At 46.1% G+C, this 25,483-nt stretch overlaps 1 protein-coding gene across 1 annotated transcript; it reads left to right on the top strand.

Annotated features, from left to right (window-relative positions):
- Znf365 (zinc finger protein 365) lies at positions 1–24,014 on the top strand. Its single transcript, XM_075980064.1, has 5 exons — positions 1–148; positions 2,561–3,319; positions 14,955–15,135; positions 20,207–20,244; positions 20,945–24,014. The coding sequence occupies exons 2-5, from the start codon at positions 2,574–2,576 to the stop codon at positions 21,204–21,206; spliced, it is 1,227 nt and encodes a 408-aa protein (XP_075836179.1). The 5' UTR covers positions 1–148; positions 2,561–2,573; the 3' UTR covers positions 21,207–24,014.
- The last annotated feature ends 1,469 nt before the right edge of the window (positions 24,015–25,483 follow it).

A 25,483-nucleotide genomic window follows, 5' to 3' on the forward strand; every position in this document is an offset into this window, starting at 1 on the left:
GTCCCGCCCGCGCCACGCTCCGCCCCGGTCGCCTCTCGTCCCGCGTGGGAGCCGACCCGGCTCAGCCTGATTTACGGCTCTGCTGAAAACCGCTCGCGCGGCTCCCGCACCATCAGCACAGGCGGCTGCAGCGGCAGCAACAAGTCGGGTAAGTGGGCTCGGCTGGAGCCGTGCGCCCGCGCCCCCTGCCCCACGGATACGCAGGGAGCTGGTCCCTGTCGCGCAGCGTCACGGGGAGTCGGAATGGCCGGCTTTCCCGTAGCCACCTGCACGAACTCGCGTGAGCACGAATCCATGCAATCATCAGTCGGAGCGGGGGCTAGGAAAGCGGGAACCCCAGGCAGGTTCTGCCCAGCTTGCCCAGCTTTCCCAGCTCTGCACAGGAAATCGCAGTCCTTTTTGCTAACCTGTGTGTGCCCTGGGGTTTCCTCTGCGCGAATGGAAGCCTGGAGCTGGGGAGTGCGTGGCTATTCCATCTCACCCATCCAAACATGCCTCTCTGCCTACTGCCGCTCTAGAAGCATCTCTTCCTATCCCTGCACCCCTTGCCAGCCTTCAGCCCCGGGCTGGGCCAGGGATTGCATCCTGTTAAACATCCCAGTTCGGTACAAGAAGGTTCCCCTTTGCTGAGATCCAGAGACTTAGTAACCTGGAATATGTGCCTGCCTGGCCAACAGGGTTTCCATCTCAGCTTCTGGATGCCACTGAGGGTGTAACACAGATTCTTCACCCTAAACTGTTATCCGGGCCCCTTCTTAGTGGGACCCAGTGCTCATGACCATTCTTGGAGGAAATGGGTACAGGGCCCCTTGCAAAATTGGGTTGTCATAGGGATCTGTTGCAAGGGCAAATTCATCAGAATTTGCAAAGGCAACAAGAACTTCCTGTTTTTGGAGGAGTTATGCTGGCCGAGGCCCACCCGATTCTAACACTCTAGAAGCTGTGCCAAAAACAGCATAATAGGCAAGGCAGATCCACCTAGAACATTCTGTTTTCAGCCATGGCCCCGTCTATATATCAAATGATATCTGACATTTTGGGTTCCCAGATTTCAGTCATGTTGGGCCATTATTATTATGTTAACACTTTGATTTTTGTCATCACACCAGTAATTAAAAATGTTTAAGTCATGGGCAGAAAAGGTGGCTCAGCAGGTAAAGGCATGTGTCACCAGCTGGATGACCAGAGCTCACTCTCCAGGACACACATGGGGAAAGACGAGAACTCATTGAAGTTGTCCTCTGACCTACACACACACACACACACACACAGAGAGAGAGAGAGAGAGACAGAGACAGAGAGACAGAGACAGAGAGGAATAAGGAAATTTAAAATAAAAAATAAATACTATGCAAAATGTGAGGTTGAATTTTTTTCAGCTTGTGTGCTTAAAGCCAACTTGAGAAAAGATTGCCAAGCTTGCTCTCTTAAGACCTGTCTGTCTGGGACACATTTCCATGTAGTATTCCAAATTCAGGAGGACAGAAAACTTGAGTTCTGTTTCTGGACCACTCTCTTCCCTTCTTGGGGCCCTATCACTTCTCCTCCCTGCTCTGTTTGTTTTTTTTTTTTCATCTGTCTAAGAGTGTTAGCCACCTTCGCTCAGCTAGGTTGGAGCTGGATTAGAAATGTTTCTGCCTCTGTAGGCCCTGCCCTCTGTAACCTGCAGTGATCCCGTGCGGCCGAAGCACTGAGCGATACAGAAGAGGGTGGATGTGGCCACATTTGGCATAGGGGTTTAGGTTTGAATTTCAGCATAAAAATCAACTCTAAATACTAACTGCAATAGTTGCTTAAAGCCCAAGAAGCTTGAGCTGGTATAGTCACTATGGAAATTGGCATGGGGATTTCTCAGGAAACTGAAAATAGAAAGATCATATGGCCCAGCTATACCACGCCTGGGCAGAAACCCAAGGGGCTCTATATCCTAGTACAGAGATGCTCACCCAAATTTATTACTGCAGTGTTCACAGCAGCCAAGCCTTGGAACCAGCTCAGGTACCCATCAACATAAGCGTGGAGAAAGGAAATAGGGTGCAAACACAAAATGGAATTTGACTTAGCGATTGAGAAAATTAAAAGTATGACATTTTTGGGAAAGCGAGCGGGACTGGGCAATGTGTTCAATGAAATAAGTGAGACTCTGGAGACAAGTAGTGTGTTTTCTCTCAAACAAGGGTCTTAGAATTTAACGTGTGTGTGTGTGTGTGTGTGTGTGTGTGTGTGTGTCATGAAATAAGGATGAAAGGACATCTCAGGGAAAGAGAGAGGAGTTCATCTCCAATACATGTGACTTGAAAGTGGAGGTGAGATATTGGGACAGGAGGAAAGGGGACCCTCTGAAGGGCAGGCGGATATAGGAGAGCATTGGGGGAGAGGACCAATAGGAACAAAATAAACACAAAAAGCCCCAAGAAACCAGTTACTTGATTGATACTAACAAGCTAATTAAAAACAAAAAGCTAGCGCCTCTCTGGAAAGGGGCAGCCATAGTTGTCAGTTGGTGTCACTTCAGAAGCTTTTGACAGACACATAAACGGCTGTCTTCTCCCCCTCCCAGGACTTTCAGAGTGATGCAACAGACGACTTTTGAGGAAAGCCGGTACCGTTGGCAGGACTCGCTGGAGAATGTCGCTGTGTGCCTGCCATTCCGCTGCCCGAGGTGTGGGGACCATACCAGGTTTAGAAGCTTGTCATCCTTGAGGGCCCATCTGGAATTCAGTCACAGCTACGAGGAGCGGACCCTCCTGACAAAATGCAGCCTCCTGCCGTCTCTCAAGGACACAGAGCTAGTCAGGTGCGCAGAACTCCCGAAACAGGGAAAACTGCTCCGGGGCCACGCAAAGGTGACCAAGCAGAAGCCAAGCTATGTTAACTTGTACAGCATCTCCCACGGGCACTCCAAGGACCCGAAGCCCTTTGAGATGGTGGCAGAGAGGCCCGTGTCCTATGTGCAGACCTACACGGCCGTGGACATCCGGGCTGACTCTCTGGAAGCTCCCCGCTCGAGCCCCGGACTTCCCACCCCGGACACCAAAGCTGCTTTCGAGGCCCACGTCCGAGAAAAGTTCAATCGCATGGTAGAGGCGGTGGACAGGACCATCGAGAAGAGAATCGATAAACTCACCAAAGAGTTGGCCCAGAAAACCGCCGAACTGTTGGAGGTCCGGGCAGCCTTCGTGCAGCTGACGCAGAAGAAGCAGGAAGTTCAGAGGCGAGAACGGGCCCTGAACAGACAGGTGGACGTGGCCGTGGAAATGATTGCAGTGCTCAAACAGCGCCTGACAGAATCCGAGGAGGAGCTCCTGAGGAAAGAGGAGTAAGTGCTGCTAAAACTGGATGCTAACCCCTGCTTGGGGGACCCCCTCCCCAAGTTACAAGCAGATGTTCATTGCTGTGTGTCACTGGCACATGTCTTGGCTGCATTGGTTCCTTACTGGTTCACTAGTGCCAGGATGCAGAAAACTCTGGCATTATTCACCTTCCGTGGAGATGGTGGCCAACCTGGCATCATTAACCTAATTAATATCTAACTCCTGGTTACCTTGGAAACTCAGATGGATGATGTTAGAAGGATAGCACAGCTGGTTTGTAAACCTGCGCCCACGGCGTGCGAGGGTCCACTGATGTGTGTAGATTATATAGTCAAGAATGGTCAAGAATGAGACGAGGGCTTGTTCTAATATAAAATATGTTCCATGGTACTCTTGGCTTGTTTGCCCGAAATACTTTTCTTTCTTAAATTATACTAACTAAAATGTCCAGGGAAGCTGCCTACTAAAGAGAGCTCCGTTTGCTATCGCTAAATATTTACGTTCCCATTGAAGGGATGCCCAGGTATTGTTTAGTCACGCTAGACAGTTTAAAAATTTACGTAGTTAGGGTGACTTTGAATCAGCTATTGTATTAGTTCCTCTATACACTGCCGTGACAAAATACCTGGTGAAAGCAGTTTAAGGAAGGGAGAGTTTAGTGTGGCTCACAGTTCAAGGTCACAGTTCATTATGTTCGGGAAGTCATGGTGGAAATATGAGGTAGCTGGTGACATTGCATGTATAGTCAAAGAGCAGAGAAATAAGCGTTGATGTTCAGTTTGCCTTCTTCTTTTTATTCAGCCCTGGACCCAGCCCATGAGATTATGTCTCATAGTTAATTAGCTTGAGTCTTCCTGACTGTGATTAATTTTAATTGTCAACTGGCCCCAGTTTAAAATCATCTGGAAACAAGAGTCTCAGTGAGATGGACTGGTGGGCATGTCTGTGGGGGGATTGTCTTAATTACTTCAATTGATGTGGAAGAACCTCGCCCACAGTGGGTGGCTCCATTCCCTAGGCAGGGCGTCCCACACAGGCTGTATGTGTTCAGTGCAGAGGGGGGACTGAGCACAAGGAGGCATGCATGTCTTCATTTTCTCTCTGCTCCTGACTGGATATGACTAGCTGCTTCATGCTCCTGCCACAGTGGCTTTCTTGATATGTTGGACTTGTGACCTGGGGTTGTGATCTGTATAAATCCTTCCTCCCTTAAGTTACATTTTTCTTTTTTTAAAAATCACAACACCAGAAAGGCAAATATGACAGCAGCTCGGGTAAAACGTTCTGGTAAGAGCTTCAGGGATGCACCATCAAATGTGTTTTGTGGTCATTCTAAACCGCATCCAGCTGACAATCAAATCTGAGCATCCACAAGTCTTTTTTCGTGCTTAGGAAAGTGATCTCTGATGGACACATCATTTTTGTTGCCATGTTTTGGCCTCCGGGTGCTTCCTGGGAGGAAGTAGGCGTTTGGGTCCACAGAGGCGACCCAGATGACCTACCCTGCGATGCTGTAAGGTGGAGATGGGGAAGTTGTAAGAGTAAAACCTAGGCTGACTTCCTGATGCTTTTGTTTGATTTAGTAGCTATAAATTAAAAAGGGCCGCAGATTATTGCATTTCTTAGTTTATGGTTTATAATTTACTCCTAGTACAAATAATAATGGATATGGGTTTGGGGCTAGTGGCTGCAAAGATGTGGGTTGACGGCTAATAGAGGGTGGTTCCTGTGGTCAGATGTCTGCTATTGTCAAGGATTCACTTTTATATGAGATGGTGGACTCAACCAGCGATTTAGTCCTCGAAAGAGTAGATTAATGCCTGGGTAGGCAGACACTTATTTGGTGGAGTGTTTGCCTACCGTGCACAAAGCCATAGGTTTGACTGCCAGCACTTAATAAACTGTGAGTTGGTGCACACCTATAATCCTATAATCCAGCACTAGGAAGGAAAGGCAGGAAGATTAGGAGTTCAAGGGAGTCATCCTCAGCTCCCTTGGGGCTTGAAGGCCAGCCTAGGCATCTCGAGACCCTTTCTCAACATTAATTAATTAGTTAATTAGTAAGTAACTGTGGTCCATCTGTGGCTAGAGAGTGGTGGTTTCCGTTCATCTGGAACTCCCACCTGAAGAGAGGCTCGTGAAACAAAACATCCCGCCAGATGGAGGGGTGCATGTTCTCTCTCCTCTCCGAGCCCACCCCTACCCAGCCTCAGGAGAAAAGCATTCCTTCCAGGCCCATCTTGTGTGCACACTACTGTTGTAACTCAAGCACACACTCATAAGGTTCCTCTAGATGGAACCCTGACACTTGCCGCTGTTCCCCTGGACCTTACAGGTGCTTGTGCTTTCACGTGGCCTGCCTCTTGGGTGTCTTTTGTACAGTACGCAGAGTTCCACCCTTCCTGCAGGCTGTTGTATGGTAGTCCTTGGTGTGGTTGTAGCTGATTTCTCCTGACATCTTTGTCCACATTCGTGTGAGTTATACTCTGGCAATTCTTTATCTGTTGTCAGGAACTGATGCCAGAGACTCGTGTTTGCTAAACATGCACATGACCACTGAGCTATGGCCTTGGCATCATTGACTTTTAATATGTCACGTTTGGGATAAAGGGGGGAGGAATATTTAATTTAAAAAGAAAAAAACCCACTAGGAATAAAAATATAGAGACATTGCCTTAAACTTTGAAACATAAAGTCGTCATTTTTCTCAGTTTCCATGTGAGGCCATCTTAACAGTTTCTGTATCCATGCCTTAAATAAACACATTCTCTGTACATGAATAGGAACTGAAAGGGTCTTGTTCTTCGAGAGGACACTGAATCTCTTGGGCAAAGTGCAACAAAGATAAAGACAGCCCCCTCTGTCCCTCAGTATCTGCAGATCCTGTTCTCTGCCCTGCCTCCACCCCCACTCTGCCATCTGAATGGGAACACAGAGACAGCTGCCCTTCAGCCACATCAGTGTATCCCAACTAAGTTGGTTTGATTGTGTTTGCCTGGCTGGGTCCCTTCCCATGGTACCGTTCTCTCAGAGGACTATACCTCCCAGAGACATGGCCTTTCTGATAGGAAAGATCCCTCCCAGCCAAGGAAACCTCCAGATAATTCCTAATAGATGTCCCATTGGGAGCTCTCCGGGCTCTAGGGTCTAGGCTAAAAGTTCATTTCTGTGCAGTTATAGGTTGTTACTGTCACATTTCAGATTCACTTAAATCTGGGTAAACTTTAAAATTCAGAGAGCAGATTTCATCAAGACAAACGAACGTGTAAAAAAAAGCAAATGTAATTAGCTTCTCAACTGCCTTTCATTGAAACGGAAATTAATAGCTCCAGGGAGAGCTGGACAATGGTACTATATCCCTACAATCATAGCACTTGGAAGGCTGACGCCAAGGATTGCCTCGAAAATCCAAGGCTAGTCTGGGTGTCCCGGTTAGCTTTAACTGAAATTTGACACATGCTAGAATCATCTGGGAAAGGAGTCTCAGATGAGCGGTTGCCTAGATCAGGTTGGCCTTTGGGCTTGCCTGGGTGACTATCTTGATTGTTAGCTGACGTATGAGGTCCTAGCCCACTGGGAGTGGCACCATTCCCTAGGTCAATAAACCCGAACTCTGTAAGGATAACTGAGTATAAACCTGCACGCCTGCCAGCAGCATCCTTTGTGGATCCTGTCGTGCTTCTTTGGCAGTGAATTGAGTTCCTTGTTTGGGGGTCATGCTCTGTGGATTAGGACACAGGTCTGCCTTCAGGATTCTGCCTTGATTTCCCTTAGTGATGGACTGTGATGTGGAATCATAAACGGAATGAACCTAAGTTGCTTTTTGATCAAAATATTCTATGACAGCAATGGAAAGAAAACTAGAATGAGTTTTAGGCCAACCTGGGCCCCAGAATGAGACACTGTTCAAAAGTCTAGTAAACTCAAAGCCAAACCAAACAAGCAAAGCCCCGGAGCCACCTCCAGGCTGCATGAATCCAGCTCCCAGCAGTGACACAGTCCTTCGCGGACTGAGTAGTTCACCTTTGGGGCTGTTGCCTTTCGTCCCCTTGGCAGGGTCTACAAGCTCTGCAGTGCAGATCGGAGAAAAGAATCCGCTCATCATCCTCTCAAAGTCAGTGTGACTTTAAAAGCCCGGGAGATGGGAGATGTGTTTACTTATTGACAAGCAGTCTTAGCTGTGCAGTAGCCCCGTCTCTAATCAGGTAAATCAATCCAGGCCACCTTGCAGTAAGGGATCCCTAACCAGAACAATGGGGCTAGATATAACTTCTGTGAGTTTCTTGGCAATACGGTAACACCAAATTTGTTACACGCTTTCAGCCTGTATGTTTGGAACATGCTACTGGGCTATTTTTGATGTGCCTAGTGTGGTGCTAGGGATATCTGGAGAGCATAAGATTCATATTTTTCTCTAAATGCAGAAAGTAGAAAGCATATCCAGAAGCAGATCCTGTATGAACACAGGGTCAGGACTTTGTTTTATATATAGACTTATATATGCATATATATACACTTATATATGTGTGTGTGTGTGTGTGTGTGTGTGTGTGTGTGTGTGTGTAGTGTGTGTGTGTGTGCACGCACACACACAAATGTACTCTTTTTCTTCAGGAAAAGTTTTAAAGATATCCCTTACTGGTCTGGAACTTGCCAAATAGGGTAAGCTGAGCCTCAAGGAGTCTCCTTTCTTCTCTCTCATTAAAAGCAAGTGCCACCATACCCATCTTTTTTGTTTGTGTGTGTGTGTTTTGAGACAGGGTTTTTCTGTTGCTTTGAAGACTGTCCTGGAACTAGCTCTTGTAGACCAGGCTGGCCTTGAACTCACAGAGATCTGCCTGCCTCTTGCCTCCTGAGTGCTGGTATTAATGGTGTGTTCCACCACTGCCCGACCATACCCATCTTTTTAAAAAGTGAGTTTCAGGGATCAAATTCAGAAATTCAGATTTTCATGTTTGCAAGGCAAGCCTTTTACTCACTGAAGTATCTCCTCAGCCCTCCCCCTCATTTTTTTTGTTTGTGTGTTTTTTGAGACAGGGTTTTTCTGTGTAGCCTTGACTGTCCAGGAAGTCACTGTGTAGACCAGGCTGGCCTCAAACTCAGAGATCCACTTGCCTCTGCCTCCCAAGTTTAAAGGCATGTACCACCACTGCCCCCCCTTCTTTTTGTATTTTTTAAACCCAGGGCTTTGTTGAGTAGCTTTAACCCCTTCGTGCTGAGATGACAAGTGTGTGTGCCACCATGCTTGATGACAGGGCAGCTTTTTCAAGTGCCTAAGTGGAGGCCACAATTTTAAGCTAATAAGACATTGAAGAGTAGACCCTTCTGCCTAGAGAGCCCATGAGAAGGGAAGGAAGATGAGGCATTCTTTTGCTGTGGCAGGCAGGGGCCAGTGACATTGAAAGCCAGAGTCCCTAAATGCACCCTGTGGTTGGTGATTTTGGAACTGGAAGGTGCCCTGTGCCTCCTTCAGAGGGACACTTTTCTTTTTCTTCAGTTAAAGAAAAAAAAGCCTGAGAGCCAAGAAGTGACTTGCCTAGGAACAGATCCCGTCACAAAGCTGAGTGTGAAACCCAGTTGCCCCATCTTCCTGCCGAGGTTCACTGTGTCCTTGCTAGACTTCTGACGATGTGAGATTTATCCAACGCCTCGGGACTTATATAATCCCAAGCGTGGCCCATTTTGGAATAGCTCGCTTCTCAGCTATTTTGAGACGGCTGTAGCGGTGACATCATTTATTTTCTGATATGAATAAAGAGAGAGTCAGCTGGCATTGGAGGTGTCGGAGGCAGGAACCTGGTGGTATTGCCGCAGGGTGATGATGCTAAGTTTCTGGAATACCCAGCTCAGAGCTTCCAGCTAGGCTCGCCAGATGCCCTCACCCAGTCAGGGTGGGGCATATGCCACTGTCGGCCTGGAATGGAGTTGGGGGCCTCTGATTCCGTCCCTGCTTTCCACCTGTACTTTCTAAGCTCAAGTAGACAGACCCCTTTGCCGCTTCCCTCTGTCACTTGCTGTGTTTCCAGTCGAGAGCCCTGCAGGAGATGGGTATTTCCAAGAGAGCCTGATAAGTGTCGGGTTCTGTTTCAGGGTCTGGGCATACAGTGGCAAGCAAGGTGACGTCCCTACTCTCGGGGAACCGATCAACCAGAGAGAAAATGACAGAAACCCGATCCTAAGAGGGCAGTCTGAGTCAGCGACACCCATTTCCCTGTGGAATGTGGACCTTATACAGGCAAGCTTGGGGCTGGGGAGGTGGCTCAGGGTCAGAGAGCACTTGCAGTACAAACCCTGAGGACCAACGCTCCCAGAAGCCACATTAAAAGCTAAGTGTGGCTGGCTGCACACGTGCCTGTTACCATGCTGCTGCTGGACTTGCTGGCCACCTCCCTGGCTCCAGCTTCAGCGAGAGACCCTGTCTCAAGGGAATAAGGGGGAGGAACCTAAGAGTGGGAAACCCACAGTCAGCCTTTGGCCTCCGTGCACGCACAGGCATGCGCACATACGCTACACACGTGCACAAGGGCAAAATGGAATATTTATTGATCCTATTCCCATTTGGGGATCAGCTACCACAGTGAGTGGACAACATAGTGTCTCTGCCAGTTCTCATCTTGGAAGGTGGCCGAAAGACATCTCTCAAGAAGGAGAGGTCACGGGGGCAAGGAGGGCTCTGTGGGCTTCACACTATTAGTGTTGGCCTGCACGTGTGTATCTGCATCATGTGGGCACAGTGCCTGCAGAGGTCAGAAGAGGGAGACACCTACCCCCCTCTCCCCGCAGGACTGGAGCTGCAGATGGCTGTGAGTCTGTCTCCATGTGGGTGTTGGCTACCAAACCCAGGTCCTCTGCAAGAGCAGCCCTCGCTCTTTTCCTCTGAGACATCTCTCCAGCCCTTAATTCAGTTTCTATAGGTGATCTCTGTTGCTTTCAGACATACGGACTGAAGCAGAATGCACAGGATGTGAAACGGGCTTTCTTAGGTGAAGTACATGCGACAATCTAGAAATATAGGAAAAAATTTCAGGTTCTGCCTTCCTCTCCGTGTTCCTCCTCTTTTCTCTCCTTGCCTGAGTAATTTCAGCTGTAGTATTAATCTGATTAGAATCGATAAATTAATTCAATTTTCTAGTTAGAAAAACTTAAAAAAATTGTGTGTGTGTGTGTGTGTGTGTGTGAGAGAGAGAGAGAGAGAGAGAGAGAGAGAGAGAGAGAGAGAGAGAGAGAGAGAGAGAGAGAGAGAGAGAGAGAGAGGTACATGCTTTTATGGATGTATGTAGTTATATGTGTGTGTGTGAGTCTAGAGAGGCCAATGTTGAGTGTCTTCCTTTAGCATTCTCTACCTTATCTTTTAAGACAGGGTCTTTCCATGAACCGGGAACTCATTGTTTGGATGGAAGCCCTTTCTTGGGGGGGGCAGAGTCTGGAGTGAGGCACCTTCCAGGGGTGGGGGCTGGGTTGTTACTTCTACCCGAACACTCATCAGTCCCGCTAGGCTGACTGGCCAGTGAGCTCTAGAGATTCATCTGTCTCTATTCTGCTCACCACTGATGTTGCAGATGTGCTACCAAGTCAGCTTTTACGTGGGTTTGGGGGGGAATCTGAGCTCAGATCCTCATGCTTGCAACAGGCATTTTACCCCCTGAGATATCTCCCCCAACTTAATGAAGAACATACTTGTTTATCCAGAAGCCAGAAAAAAAATAAAGAAAAAAAGAAAAAGAAAGGTGAGGCAAAAGGCCACAAAACCAGAGAGTAGCCGGTTTCACGATCGCGCGACTCCTGTGGAGTGCGGGGCTATGCTCTGGCTTCTGAGCTTGCAAGATTCCTGGTGCCCGGAAGGGGGCACTCTTGCTTCTCAGTTTGCCCCATAGCTGACATAACAGACCATCTGAGGTGCTGTGATCACTAGTGGGGCTATTTTTAGATGGAGGTATTTTTATCATTTCATATACTCTCGAAAGGGCTCATGGATCAGTCATGTAAAATGGCACTTAAATGAGTCGATCGAGGCTTCCTTTGGGAAGGGGGAGCCAGCCAGCCGGAAGTACTTTTTAAGAGTTGAAGACGGGAACCCGTTGTTCATCCCACCCTACTCCTCTCGGAGGTGTCTGTTGTTTGTTTTTTGGCGTATGGCCCAAGACTGGTCTCGAAAAGAACAAAGGAACCCAAGGGTCTTTCTGTGGGCTGTATGCTCAGCTAGAGCTGTGGTTGTACATTTTGTACGTCATTAAGGATCTGTGAGGTCTCTGTTATCTCCTAGACTCCCGCGGACTCCACACGGTGGTGGTTAATCTTCATGGTCAGCCTTATGGGATTTAGAATCACCATGGAAACAAATCTCTGGGTGCATCTGTGAGGGATTATCTCAATTAGGGTCTATGAGTGGAAAGATCTAAATGTGGGCACTAGAGTTCTATAGGCTGGGGTCCTGAACTGAATGGAAAGGAGAAAGTGGGCTGAGGACCAGCAGGAGTCCCTCTGCGCTTCCTAACCACGGATGCCATGGACCAGCTGCGCCTCGAGTCTCTGAGCCAAAATAAGTGTTTTCTGCATTAAGGTGCTTTCATAACTTTTTTTTATATAAAAAAAATCACAGCAAGGCGAGTAACTAAAATGCTGCCCCCCAAGTCAGTGATTTTATGATGAAGTGGGTAAGCCCCACGACTGGTCTCCTGTGGTGTGTTCCCTGACCGGCTAAAGGTTTCCGTGGGAGTCCGCAGCCCTCCATCACTACGCTTGGGGGTGTGTCTGGGAATGGGTCCTCCAGGGAGAGCGTTTAGACAGGGGACTAAGGAGAGATTCTGACTGAGAGAATAGCACAACACAAGGCGAGACTCCTACTGGTGCTGGTGATGAAGAAAGTTAGAAAGATAAGAAATGGTTTTTGATGCCAGTGTAATAGGTGATACGTTGCCCCTCCTTTTAAAAAATGCAGTTCAATGAATACAAATTGTGACTATCATAATACATTATTGTTCGCTCTGTCAGTCTCCCCACCCCGCCGTGTGTGTGTGTGTGTGTGTGTGTGTGTGTGTGTGTGTGTGCGTGCGCGCCTGTGTGTTCAGCCTTGGGTGTAGTTCCTTAGGTGTCATCGACCTTGTTTTATTTGAGGCAGTCTCTCATTGGTCTTGAATTCACTACGTGGTCTAGGATGGTGGACGAACCATTCCCTATAGATCCAGTGGCCTCTGTCTGTCTCCGCCTCTCCAGCGCTGTCATTATAAGCGGGAGCCACCACACCCAGCTAATGTTACTCACTGAGCCATTGCTCACCACCTCTGTCACTTTCTAAATTTGCCGGTCACATGACAGGCCATTTTGATTTCTCCAAGGTTAGCTGCCTTTAACTCATCTCCGAAGAAGTAATCCGGGGGCTTCAATCTCTAATAACGCAAATATAACGGGATTGGTGAGATGACTCGGTAAAGTAAGGGTATTTGTTACCAAGCCTGGAGACCTGAGTTTGAACCCCAGAATCCACGTGACAGGGAGAACTCACTGCTGTGTATTGTCGGCTGACCTCCACATATGCACTGTAGCATGTGCATGCATGCTTGTGAGAGTGTGCATTGTGTGCATGCGTGCGCATGTGTGTGCATGCCTGTGCATGTGCGCACGCACACACACACACTAAACAAATTCAGAAATAAATAAAACTAATGTTCTTCAGGCTGCAGGGTTTATGGCTGTCCTATAAATGAGCGAATGCATGAGTAAGCAAGTTTATTTTCCTCATTAAATTTCTGGCTGCATAGACAGGACCTTTCCCCCTGTGCCTTTCTTGGTTGTGTTGGTTTCAAAATGCCTTTGAGTCCTGGGGCTGAATCAAGAGTCCTGGGGCTGCAAATCGCTCTGCATAGAAATGAGCTTCCATAGCAATTTCTTACGCTGAAACTGGTATTTTCCCCTTCAGGAGTCAAATGTTGCTTTTAATAGACATTTTCATAAAATCTTGCATTTAATAATACTTTACTCTTCTTTAAAAAAAATAAGTGATAAGTCAATGATAGGACAGGAAGTGACTTAGGAGTGCTTTAAGAGATTGTGTCCCCCTGTATTCTGATTGAATTCCTCTAAGGCTGGCCCTTGTCTTTGCCTCTGGCCTTCCATAGCTTCTTCACACAGTGTTCTAACTCAGCAGGGCAATAACCTAAATTAAAACCATGACCAGGCTTCACTGTTGTGTGAGATTATGTCATGTTCTTCTTCTCAGCCAATAAATCTTGGTTGTTGGATATTTCAGGATATACCCCTGTAATGTCTGCCTTAGCCACCGCACAAAATGTATTTCTGTTAGCACAAACCACAGGTTTTATGAAACAATAACTATTTCCCCCCAGACAATTTAGTAAGAAGAGGGATATTGTTTTAAATGTCGCACAAATACTGCTTTACCTTTAACGTTTTATTCATTATTATTGTGTGTGTGGATGGTGGCATGAAGGTCAAAGGACAACCTTTGGAAGCTGGGGTTCTCCTTTTTTGTGGGTTCTGGAGACCAAACTAAGGTGCAGGCTCCTGCTGCAAGCTCTCCTACCCACCCAGCCTTCTCACCCACCCTGTGAATACTTCTAATATCTAGCTTCTCCAAGAACAGCTAGACTTTTGCAGTTCTACGTTTTATTGTTTGGGTGGAAATATGTGAAAGACGTGTGGGATCACGCAGAGACCCAGTGAGACAGCTGAGGGGCATTTTAATATTTCCAGACGACCGCAGATGATACTGTGCCAAAACTTAACAAGTGGCTGTTTCTAAAAGAGCAACTACTCTGTGGAATCAGAAGCCAGATCATAAACATTTTGTTCTCTTACCTTGAGGTCCCTTGTTCTGTTGGGTACCTTGAGCAAGTGTTTTATGGTCTGGTATATAATTACTAAAGACGTTATAAATGCATTACCGTTAGCCTCTTCCCCATGCCATTGGCACCCCCTCCCCCCTGCCTTTTCTTGTTTTAGTTTTGAGACAGAGTCCCATGTAGCCCAGGCTGGTCCTGAACTCACTAGGTAGTTGAGGATGACCTTGAACTTCTAGTCCTCCTTCCTCCAGCTTCCAAATACTGGCTCACGGGCGGGCACCATGGTACCCAGTTTGTGTGGTTCTGGGCATCAAACCCAGGGCTTTGTGCATGCGAGGACAGCGCTCTAGGGACTGAGCTACTGCCTTGGCGCTAACCTTCTGTCTTCCCTATCCAGACTCCCCCTATCATCCCCTAGGGACATAAAGGGGTGGGTCTTGGTGCTCAGTAAGTCTGGGGTCTGAGTCTCTTTCTCTACACGCATATCCTGGCACTGGTCAGATCCATATGCATGTATCTGGTTTATAATTCCCAAGTGTCTCAGTGGCTTCTTCCTCAGGACTTCCTTCAGGTGTCTCCACCTAAAAGGTTGATTTTGACTTTGCTTTCTGAAAGATTGCCCCCAACCCCGAGTCACTTTGTCACCTTGAGCCTAGTTTCAATGTTGTTAACCTACCTTCGGACATACGCCCTTATTTTGGCATTCTGTGACTGTCTCCCTCTGTTTAGATGTAATCTCATTCCTTTTGTCGTTGTCATGGCCCTCACCACTGATGTCGGTGTCCGTCCGTAGGCAATGGACGAGTGACTTCCAATGTCTCTTTGTGTTTTGTCCTTACAGAGAAGTTGTCACATTCAACCATTTCCTGGAAGCAGCTGCCGAGAAGGAGGTTCAAGGAAAAGCAAGGCTCCAGGACTTCATTGAGAACCTGCTGCAGCGGGTAGAATTGGCGGAAAAGCAGTTGGAATACTATCAAAGCCAGCAGGCCTCTGGCTTCAGCCGGGATGCTAGCGAGCACGTGGTGAGTCCAACCCAGCCAGCCTCCAGCTGTAGCCCCCTAAGTCCGGTAGGAATGGATCCAGAAGGAACTAAGATAGAAGAGAGGGGAGCTGTGGGAGTCACAAGGACTTCCTAGGTGTCACGTTAAGTCCTGGACCAGGTCGTGCCTCTGCCTGACTGGTACAGGGCTCCAGGGAGAAAGCTAAGTCTGGGGCACACACTCACTTGCTCCTCATTGACCTCCATTCCAAGATAATTGTTAAACATATTTTTTGATTGTAAAATAACAAAGCTGGAAATATCCAAGTTCCAGGCTTAGTTTCCAGGTAGATCAGAAGGTATTTCGTCAAGGCGCTATTTTGAGGATTACCATTTCAGGAAATCAAGATCCAGCCATATACACTCAACTTTCTTGACAAGGGAGGAAGATGATCGTCAACAATACTCATGGGTAAAACTTGCTTTGAGGGGCTATTCAAAAAGAATCCATGGCAGGTGATAGGTGTTGCTATTCTGTGTCACCCAGGGCCTTCAGAGGCCTAAGAAGTCCCCGTGGGTGTTAGGGTTCCAGGAGTCGTTAAGAGACTTGATCAAGACTCCTGGCTTCTGAAGGGCAATGGGATGTCTGATCACTCTCCAGGCAGGGCAAGTGGATGCTCAGATCTGCCTGCTGGACAGTTCAACCTTCGAAAAATGGAAAGATAAATAAAATAAAATATAAAACAGTATAAAACCAGATCCCCTCCAACACACTCAGGCCTCCTTCTTTTTATATTCCTGTGCTCATGCCCTTGGCTCAGCTTGTTTTCCCAGCTTGAAAATCGAGTCTTTTGAGAGGCATAGCAATAATTATTTTACATAATTTAATCTTGTAATTCAAAGTTGAATAATATCCTTTCTCTTCTGGTCAAATATACACATGCAACATATTTATACTTACACAGATATATGCACACACATTAAACATATGCAAAGTCACATAGTATACACACATATATATTTTATAAATATATATATATATTTACACAATGTACACAAACGGACTCATTCATACATAGTAGGAAATTAAATATTTATGTTTGTCTCTTTTATGGCTCAACCACATGGTCTCCTTTAAGCCAGCTGGCTCAGCGTAAGGAAGCGTTGGCTAATCCAAATGCTATTAAGTGCAGTTGAGATTGTAATGAGCAATTTAGGTATGAGAGCTGTGTGACTAGCATGATCAGGCTGTAGTGAGAGAAACGGCCTAATTGTTGTGGATTGGAGCTTTGACCTTGGAAAGACCCAGAGTAAGGGATTATTTCAGAAGGAATTAGGCACATGTATTAGTAGTTCATCCTCTTTTCTTTGTTTCTTCTCAACCTTTTCTAGGGTCAAGTTGGGCAGTCTACAGACCCTACAATGGGCTCTCTCTCTCTCTCTCTCTCTCTCTCTCTCTCTCTCTCTCTCTCTCTCTTTCTCTCTCTTTCCCTCTCTCATTGTAGTCATATGCATCTGCCTATAAAATGAGGAACTCTGCCTTTACTATAGAAAGAGAACTCTGCCTGCTCTCCTACACTCTCTGCGACTATGGAGTGTTGTGGAATGTTATTTTAACTGGGCGAAGATGTGTCACATTTGTGTATGCTGTATAATATTACTTTAACCATATGAAGATGTGTTACATTTGTTTATGCTGTGCAATATTACTTTAACTATATGAAGATGTGTTAACATTTGTTCCTGTTGCTTTTGTTAACTATGCAAAGATGTGTCGCAGTTGCATTAATTAAACAAAATTAACTTGGACTGAGAGTGGCAAGGTTAGCAACTGGTTGACAGGAAGTAGCAGGGAGGAGCTTAGCTTGTTGTTGTTGTTGTTGTTGTTGTGGCATTGTGGAAGTTGGAATGGCTTGCTTCTGGGAACACCAGCAAAGAGAGAAAATTAGCCAGTTGCTGTTCTAACTCTCTGAGTTCACAGGCTTTAACCCTAACCTTGGAATCTGAGTATTATTAGGTCAACAGAGATTTAGTAAGAACTACCTTTAGTGGCTGTGACAGAACCATTGTCTGGGGAAACAGAATCCCCCCCAGGCTATGGCTTAGCAGCCTGCTGCTATTGGCTTAATGCGCAACCACTGTAAGGAAGGTAAAACAGCCATGGAGATGCAATAGCTTGGATGTGCTCAGGAAGAACGCTGAATCTGATATTTGGCAGTTTCGCGGGTCGCAGAGCACCCATCTGACCCAGGCTTCTGGAGTCACCCAGAATAGTTACTTCCTCCGTGACAGCAGGACAGGCAGCCATCTTGCCTGACTCTCTCCCTTCTCATCCCTTCCTCCTAGCACCTCCATGTCCCTCCTCCAGAGTGATTAGGAAAATTGCCCCCCCCCAGTCCTGCTCTCACCCCTCATTACAGGGGACACACTGTGGACCCACCCACTTCTCCCCCACTATCCACTCTTCCTTCTCTTACCTGAGAAGCCCTCCTGAGAGAAGGGCAATTCTTATCGTGCTAAGTGGCTTGCCTCTCCTAGAAGGTGACTATTAGCGGTGTGTCCTTCTGTGCCAGGGGAAACTTCCTTCCCCTCGCCTTTGGTGCTTTTTCTGAAACCGTGTTTGGCATCCTGCATCTTTCCCTGAATCCCCTTGAGCATTTATGTTCTTTTTCACCTGGCTGATTTCTAAAAATATAGTATGCTTACTCAGATACTTTATCTTTGTGCTCTAAAAAAAAATGCTGTCAAATCAGACGCAAAGTGACCTAATATCCCATCTGCCAAAATCCGTTCTCAGAACCACTCAGATAGGGGATCGGGAAACAGCTTGAATAATCTTGTTTTAAGTACTGTTTCCTCCAGGCTGCTAATTGAGAACTAGCAGTAATTCATTGAACATCTATTTATTGAGGGCACAGTGCTCATGAGGTGCCAATGCCATGAGCAAGACCAACAAGGTCCTTTTTCTCTTATGTGGAGGGGACAGTCAGCAAATCAACAATGGCCCTCTTGCATGGTGGTGACTGCTGCAAAGGTGTGAAGTGCTCGGGTTGGAGGGATGCTTTGGGGCGAGGGGCAGGAGAGCTCTACCCTGCACCGTGGCCTGGATAATGTGAGGATACAGCTCTGTGGAAAGTCAGAGCAGGATGCTCTAGACAAGGACACTGTGGTATGATGCTAGGAAGGAGCGAGCTTGGCATGGTTGAGTGGTGGGAGGCAAAGTTGTCGGTCACAGTGTGTGTGTGTGTGTGTGTGTGTGTGTGTGTGTGTGTGTGTGTGTGTGTGTCGGGAAGTTTAAATCCATTCCCAGTGCACCGGGAAGCTATGGAGAGGCTTCCAGCGTGGAAGGGCATCAGAATGAGAGATGCTAGGAGGCTGTTGTGATTGGAGGCGAGAGGTGGTGGCTGGGAGGGAGCAGCAGAGGAGTACAGAGGTGATAGCTTGGGGAGCGTCCTGGAGTAGAGCTGAGGAGGCCAGTGGGTGCTGCTAGAGGATCATGGGATGTAATTGGAGACTGCACTTTCATTTCCCCATCCCTCAGACCTTAGTAATCACACAGAAACTATATCAATTCCAACACTGTTTGGCCAACAGCTCAAGTATATTCCTAGCCAGCTCTTATATCTTAAATTGACCCATTTCTATTAATCTGTGTATTGCCATGAGGCTGTAGCTTACTGGTAAGGTTCTGGCATCTTTCTCCTTTGGGAGCTACATGGTGTCTCCCTGGCTCTGACTTCTTTCTCCCTGCATTCAGTTTAGTTTTCCCGCCTAGCTATTTTCTGCTCTGCCATAGGCCAAAGGAGCTTCTTTATTAACCAAAGGTAATAAAACATATTCAAAGCATACAGAGGGGCATCCCACATCAAGGAGAACAGGGGGATCAGGAACGAATTGCTGGAGATCACCTGAGAAGATGGCCTGAAACGACATGAGACCGAATCCTCCACCGATATTGAACGTGTCATAATCCCCCTGTTCCGAATCCCAAGGAGGCCTTCCTCCCATAGTTTCTCCATCGTTCTCCTTTTTGAATCTGCCTAAAGATGTGGCCCTGTTTCATCCTAGTGAGAACAGCTTGAGGGAGGTTGGGAACCTAGGGCTGGCAATCCCCTGGACTTCCCCATATGCGGAATGATGACATCTGGGTCACAATATGATAATCATCTATTCATGCTGCCAAAGAAGGCACTCTGAGCCCAGCCACAGAGCGCAGGCAGACATTGGATTGCATGGGCTATTAGGAACGGACATCATCTCGATGTTAGATGGCCTTGGGGACATTTGTGGGGTTGGTCTTCATATGTTCTCAGTTTAGAAATGATATATTTAGGAAATAACATTTGACGCTCATTTCCTCTCCGTTGGTACTCTGTGACTAGCTACAGCTGTACTGAATCAGCTGCAAATACAACCAGATCCTGAGAAATAATGACCCATTGTGCTGGGTTTTAAAGACATGTTTTTTTTTTCTGACATGAATTTATTGGGGAGCTTTCTTAATTTTAGTTTTCATTTTTATTTTTTTGAAAAGTTTTGAAATATTCTGATACGCACACCTTAGGAAACCGAGATAGGTGTCCACAGAGGCCGACAGGTAAGTCAAGCTGGGCCACTCTTGTTCTTGGATGCAATGCTCCCCAGGTAATGCCACCACCTCGTTCCAGATTTCCTTCATGATAATAGCGTGTCTTAAGGAAGACAGAGTTTAAAACGCTGTCCAGGAGCTGAGACGAGTCGGTAGGTGAAGTGTTTACTATGCAGTCAAGGGGGCTTGAGTTCCGATGCCCAGAGCAGACATAAGAAGTGGAGCGTGGCTCTGTGTGCATGTAACCCTAGGACTGCAGAGGCGATGGTTCAGGAGACGGGCAGGTCCCTGGCACTTACTGGCCACCAGCCTAGGTGAAAACAATACGCTCCAGGTACAGCGAGAGACCCTGTCTTGAGAGACTAGGGTGGAGATTAACATAGGAAGGCATCCAGTGTCTTTCTCTAGCTGCTGTGGACCCCCACGGGATATTCCATTCACTAGCCCCCCACCACCACATGCACATACAGGTACCACACCCAGCCTTTAAGTGAACTAATGTTTTCTCTCCTTTGTTTCCCATCAGCTCACAGACATCTCATCGAATAGGAAGCCCAGATGTCTGTACGTATGTCTTTGTTTATACTTGGGCCGTGGGATAATGTTTAATAAGCTTTCCTATTGCATTGGATGTCGATGAGTGGATTTCTCAAGCCAGTTGTGTTTGAGAAGGTAGCTATCCACACATGGAGTTTTAAAGGCTTACCTGGACATTTGCCTGCAGGCCAGTGACACTTTTAAATAGCTGGCAGCTGCTCAGTGAGTGATGCTATAGCAACACTGGAGTGATGCTCCCAGGACTTAGCTACTGTATGTTTTTCTTACTAATGTATTATATATACATACATATATATATATCACATATATGACATTTTTATGTGAATATAGTATATTACTACTCTAAGGCACTATTTCTATAAATCACATACTTTAAATATATTGACACCACCTTTTGCTGAGTCTCCTGATGGTCACCTAAAGCGTTATAAGAGTTTGCAACCTGCAGGTCTGCACAGTATTCCGGAAGTCATTTACATTTTCTGTGCCTGTTTCATCATTAATAGTAGAGTTAGTAATATGGAAATATCTCCCTGGGATTTAGCATCACTCAGTCACAGGGACCGTGGGGAATTAAAATACCAGTATCTGTGACTTATCTTCAGCGGGAGCATGATTCGCCATGGTGGACAGCAGTGGTTAGTTATGCGGCTTTGAAGGGGTAAAGAAGCCTCTCTCTGTGTGTCCCTCTCCTCCGCCCTTCTAGAATCCGAGGGCACCCACATTCTGTGTGCAACCACCCAGAGCTGAGGGCCCATTTCCATCTAAGAGGGAGGAGCTACCTGAAGAAAGTCAAGGATGAAAGAGCCGGAATGCAGCCTGCCAAGGCCATTCACGAACAGGCTGAGTCTCCGAGAGAATTCTTCAGACCAGCTAAGAAGGGGGAGCATCTGGGCCTGAGCCGGAAAGGCAACTTCAGGCCCAAAATGGTGAAGAAAAAGCCTACAGCCATCGTGAATATTATCTAAGCATGGGTGTCTCAGACACATCACCTTGGGGCTTGGGGAATGATGTTCCAGGGGCCAACAGGGTTGTCCTTTTGGGCACATTGCCGTAGGAAGACATAGCAGAGCAAGGAACACATAGGACACCCTGATTAACCAGAATTTAACAAAGGGGGTCTCCGTGAACCAAGATTGTATTTCAATCTACTTTAGGTGCAAGCAAGGCAAAAACTAAGAAATAATTAAAGCAAAACTTGAAGCGCTTTTGTCCTCTAGTTCTGGTAAACATGAACCTGTAACTTCTAAAACAATTGGCCCAGTTTCCACCTGGGCTTCTATGAAGTGGTCATTAGTACTTGGGCCACTCAAGATGCCGGGCTCTGGTGTCTGCTGCTCTCTGAATTATGAGGCAAGGAATGTGACTGTGAAGTTCTTCTACTTCATAAAATAATATATATATATATATTATTATTATTATTGGTGTTTAGAGACAGGGCTTTGTTCTGTTATATAGCCCTGGCTGGCTTGGAACTTGATATATACCAGGCTGGCTTTGAACTTGCAGTAATCCTTCTGCCTCTGCCTCCCAAGTGCTGGGACTGCAGGTGTGTGCCGCCACACCCAGCTAGGGGGTGCAAATCTGGTGAGAGCAGTGAACTAAGAGGTTTTTGTTCTTGTTTGTGTTTAGACACAACTTTGATCCATTTGAAAGTCTCTATAAGAGAAGTTCCGGTTACCCTTGAGTGTTCTGGTTAATCAAGACTTTAATCTCCTGGGTGGCTTACCGAGAGGGTTCAGTTAGACCTCGGCTCTCACTTTGCCAGATGGCCTTTAGGTTTGTTTGATTCAGATCTGGAGTCCTTCAGAGCATATTCGTTCCTATTTGGGCACACCCTACCTGCCTCTTTGGCTAAGCACGCCACACCCTCAGAGCTGTCTGCCAGCCTCTGTCTAGATAGCTGCTAAAACCCTTGGGGTCAGCAGCATCACTGATGTGGTACCCAAGTGCTTGAAGTGCCCGAGGAGAGCTCATTCAGTGTGCCAGGAGCACCCTGGGCATGCTGCAGGGATGCCCAGCCTTCGCTACCACCTGCTTTCCCAGGACCACCACTGGCTTGCTATCTGCTAACTGTGAGTGAGCATGCCCTTCTCTTTGCTGTCTTCTTTTCCCACCCAGAAGCTCACTTCACCTCCTGTAGCTTCCAGGACTAACGTCCACTTTCCTACCTGTCAGCCACACACCTAGGGTGTTCATTGTGTGGCGCATTCTATTGTAATTTTAGGGAAAAAGAGGATGTATGTGGGATCTGACCTTTGACACCATCCTTCCCAAATGGTATTGTCCCCTTAAAAGAACTCTCAAGAATCTCCTCTCTTTAAATTTTCTTTTGGAGGGAATTTTCATATTTTTCCTTAAATTGCACAATACCGTCAGGTCTCTAGAGTGTACACATGCTGACATCCTTCCTAAAACAGGGATAATGTTGTCCATAATTATATAAATATATAATACATACACAATATATATGTCAAGTATATTAATAATTTATTTTTAAATACTCATGGAAAATGTGTGTGTTTGTGGTGGGTGGCTTTAAAACTATATAGCTTTGTTTCTGTAAATCGAATTCTTTTGCTTTACCAGTTAAAACTGTAACCTAGTTAACACTAGTAGGATTATTGTTGTGGCAACAAGCATCCGAGTAGCATTCCATTAAAACATAGATACTAAAGCAGTGACTTAGGATGCCAGTGAACTGAAAAGGAGAGCTCATCATTTTCCGATATTTCGAGCCTGTCCTCAGGGGAAGGCTGATGTCTGAGTCTCCATTGACTTCTGACTTCTGGGGGCAGATCTGCTGTGTGGTGCCTAGGCGGACGCCAAGTAGGGAAAGAACACAGCTGTAGGTATCACTGTTGAGGCTGACATTGTGGAAATGGTGAGGTTATCGTTTATTTGGGGTAAGAAATCCCCTCCATAGTTATTTAGCATTGACGTTTATGTCATGATTGCATTTTAGCTTTCTCCACACTGAAAATGTGACTGGGTGATTGTATCGCATGCCCCCTGTCCCGTAGTGTGTGCTCCGCAGCGACTGCTTGGTTTTGAAGCTAGTATAGCCAGATTTGTTTCCCATTTTATTTAAACAAATTCATTTTTGGTGTTTTTTATTTTTAACATGCCTAGAAGGAATGGCAGCCCTCTCTAACAGTGATACACAATCATCTTTGAAAAGCACCATAATGTATCTACTCTGTAGACGTTATATAAGATAAATAGTTTTGAGATTTAATTACTAAATTAAAAAAAAATTCTTTTAAGTTTCAACTGGATTCTGACCCCCATACAAGAAAATATACTAAGTTTAGTAGACTTCCTAGAGACATAAATCTGCTGTTGAAGTATGGGAACTGGCTTAGAGAACAGATCATTCACTCACACCATGGCCAAGTTCCATTTATGTGTTATTTTCAGATTTTTTTTGTCCCCTGAGGCAATCAACCTTAGAGTTGAGGCAGTGGCTTTCTGAATAAATCACCAAAGTTTTCGAGAAACCATACTCAAGTTTTCACTAAAGTAGAAATTGAATTTTATTATTTATTTTGGAAGGAGAAAGGATCTGTTGAACTGTTCTTTCCTCTCATCCCCCCCTCCCCGAAACTAAAACAGATTCTTATCTGTAAGTGTGGCTGGCCTGGATGCTGTATTCCAGTATTCTGCAGGGCCAGTTAATTGTATAGAAGTTAGAATATTTCTGTTCCCAGGATGGAAAAAAAAGGAAGTTTTTAGATTATGAAATATTATGATAATAAAGCTATATTTCTGCCTAACGTGTTGGCCTGTTTCTTCTAGGTCAAGTCTTTTGGGAAAGTCGAGTTGATTGCACCGCTAACAGTGAACAGAAATGGTGTTTCACAAATAAACTCTTCATTATGGACGTAGTCACCGTGGCCTTACACACCTCTCGGCCTTCAGGAAAACTAGCTTGCTCGTTTGCACACACTCTGGTCGTATATCTCAATGTTCTTTCCACGTCTGTTCACATTAAGGGAACTCATTAGAAGCCTGTTCAGTGTCCTTCCCTGTCTTCCGCTATGACTATGAATAGCCTTCCCGACACCTCAGTTTTAAACTTGTCAACTCTTAGCAAAAACCATAAACAGACGTCACAGTGTACCCCAGCCTGGGTCTGCTGCCCATCCTTGTTGCTGTAAATCCCAGAGAGTACTTGGAACAGGTTGTAAAGAGAGGAAGGAACCTTTCAGCCACTGGTCTTCTAAGGAGCATGGAGCTGTGGGAACTCAGGGAACTCCAGTTGTCGGTCTGTTAGAACTATTGGTGAACTGCCCTTGATCTGCTCTCAGTATTTAACTAGGGTTAGGTTAGTTGGGGTACCATGTTATAGTTGTTTGTTTGTTTTTGAGAACTAGCACAATCGTCTGTTCCCTGTCATCCAGAAATGTAAGTTAGTGTCTTGAATTCCAGGGATGGCATGCATGTACAGCCCTGAACAGGAGGTTTGGAGAGATTTCAAACAGTGACTGCTGGTTCATGTTAAAAATTGGATTCCTTTACGGGCCTCGGTAGCCCAGCATGATGTCATCAGTTCCATCCATTTGATTCTGTCAGGTCTGAACATGTTTTCTCTCATTTGCAAAAGCTACCAAGCAATGGAAAGGCATGAAACTAAAGGGGAGATGACAACAGGAAAGGAAGGAGAATGGGGGAAAAGAATAATACAGGGTGGCAGGAGACAAAGCGATCCGAGGACATTGGATGCACATGAAGAAATGAGACAATCAACGCCTTTACTTGAGCTTGGTGTGAAGTCTGTAATCCAGAAGGTCTCCGCCTTCTTGAGGTAGATCAAGAATTTATGGTCATCCTCAGCGACATAAAATGTTCAAGACTGACCCGGGTATACATGAGGGTCTGTATGAAAGGAGGAAAAGAAAGAACGAAGGACAAAAGGAAGGGAGGGAGGAAGGAAAGAACTTGGTATAATTAATACATGCTAATAAAAAAAGAAATGCACAGATGCTTCGAACACTAAATTTCCACAGAGAACACAGTGATGTTCACACTCAAAACAAACCTCACATTTAAACCTTTACATTACAAACTTTACAGTAAAGGTGGCAAAATCTTGTCAACTTTTCATTGTGTTTGTTAGCTCGGGCGTCACACCGTGTGCCACAAGAGACAACACTGGCAAAACTTACTTTGTCAAAACATGAAACTTCATAAATGAATTGTTAAGAAAGTGAGACAGATAGATACAGGTGGGCAGAAATCATTT

This window comes from Microtus pennsylvanicus, chromosome 7 (genome assembly GCF_037038515.1).
Source record: "Microtus pennsylvanicus isolate mMicPen1 chromosome 7, mMicPen1.hap1, whole genome shotgun sequence".
Classification (NCBI taxonomy): Eukaryota; Metazoa; Chordata; class Mammalia; order Rodentia; family Cricetidae; genus Microtus; species Microtus pennsylvanicus.

Coding starts and splice junctions, on each gene's coding strand:
- Znf365 (XM_075980064.1), top strand. CDS start 2,574: ATGCAACAGACGACTTTTGAGGAAAGCCGGTACCGTTGGCAGGACTCG. Junction 15,136..20,206: donor GGGATGCTAGCGAGCACGTG/GTGAGTCCAACC, acceptor GTTTCCCATCAG/CTCACAGACATCTCATCGAA. Junction 20,245..20,944: donor AATAGGAAGCCCAGATGTCT/GTACGTATGTCT, acceptor CCGCCCTTCTAG/AATCCGAGGGCACCCACATT.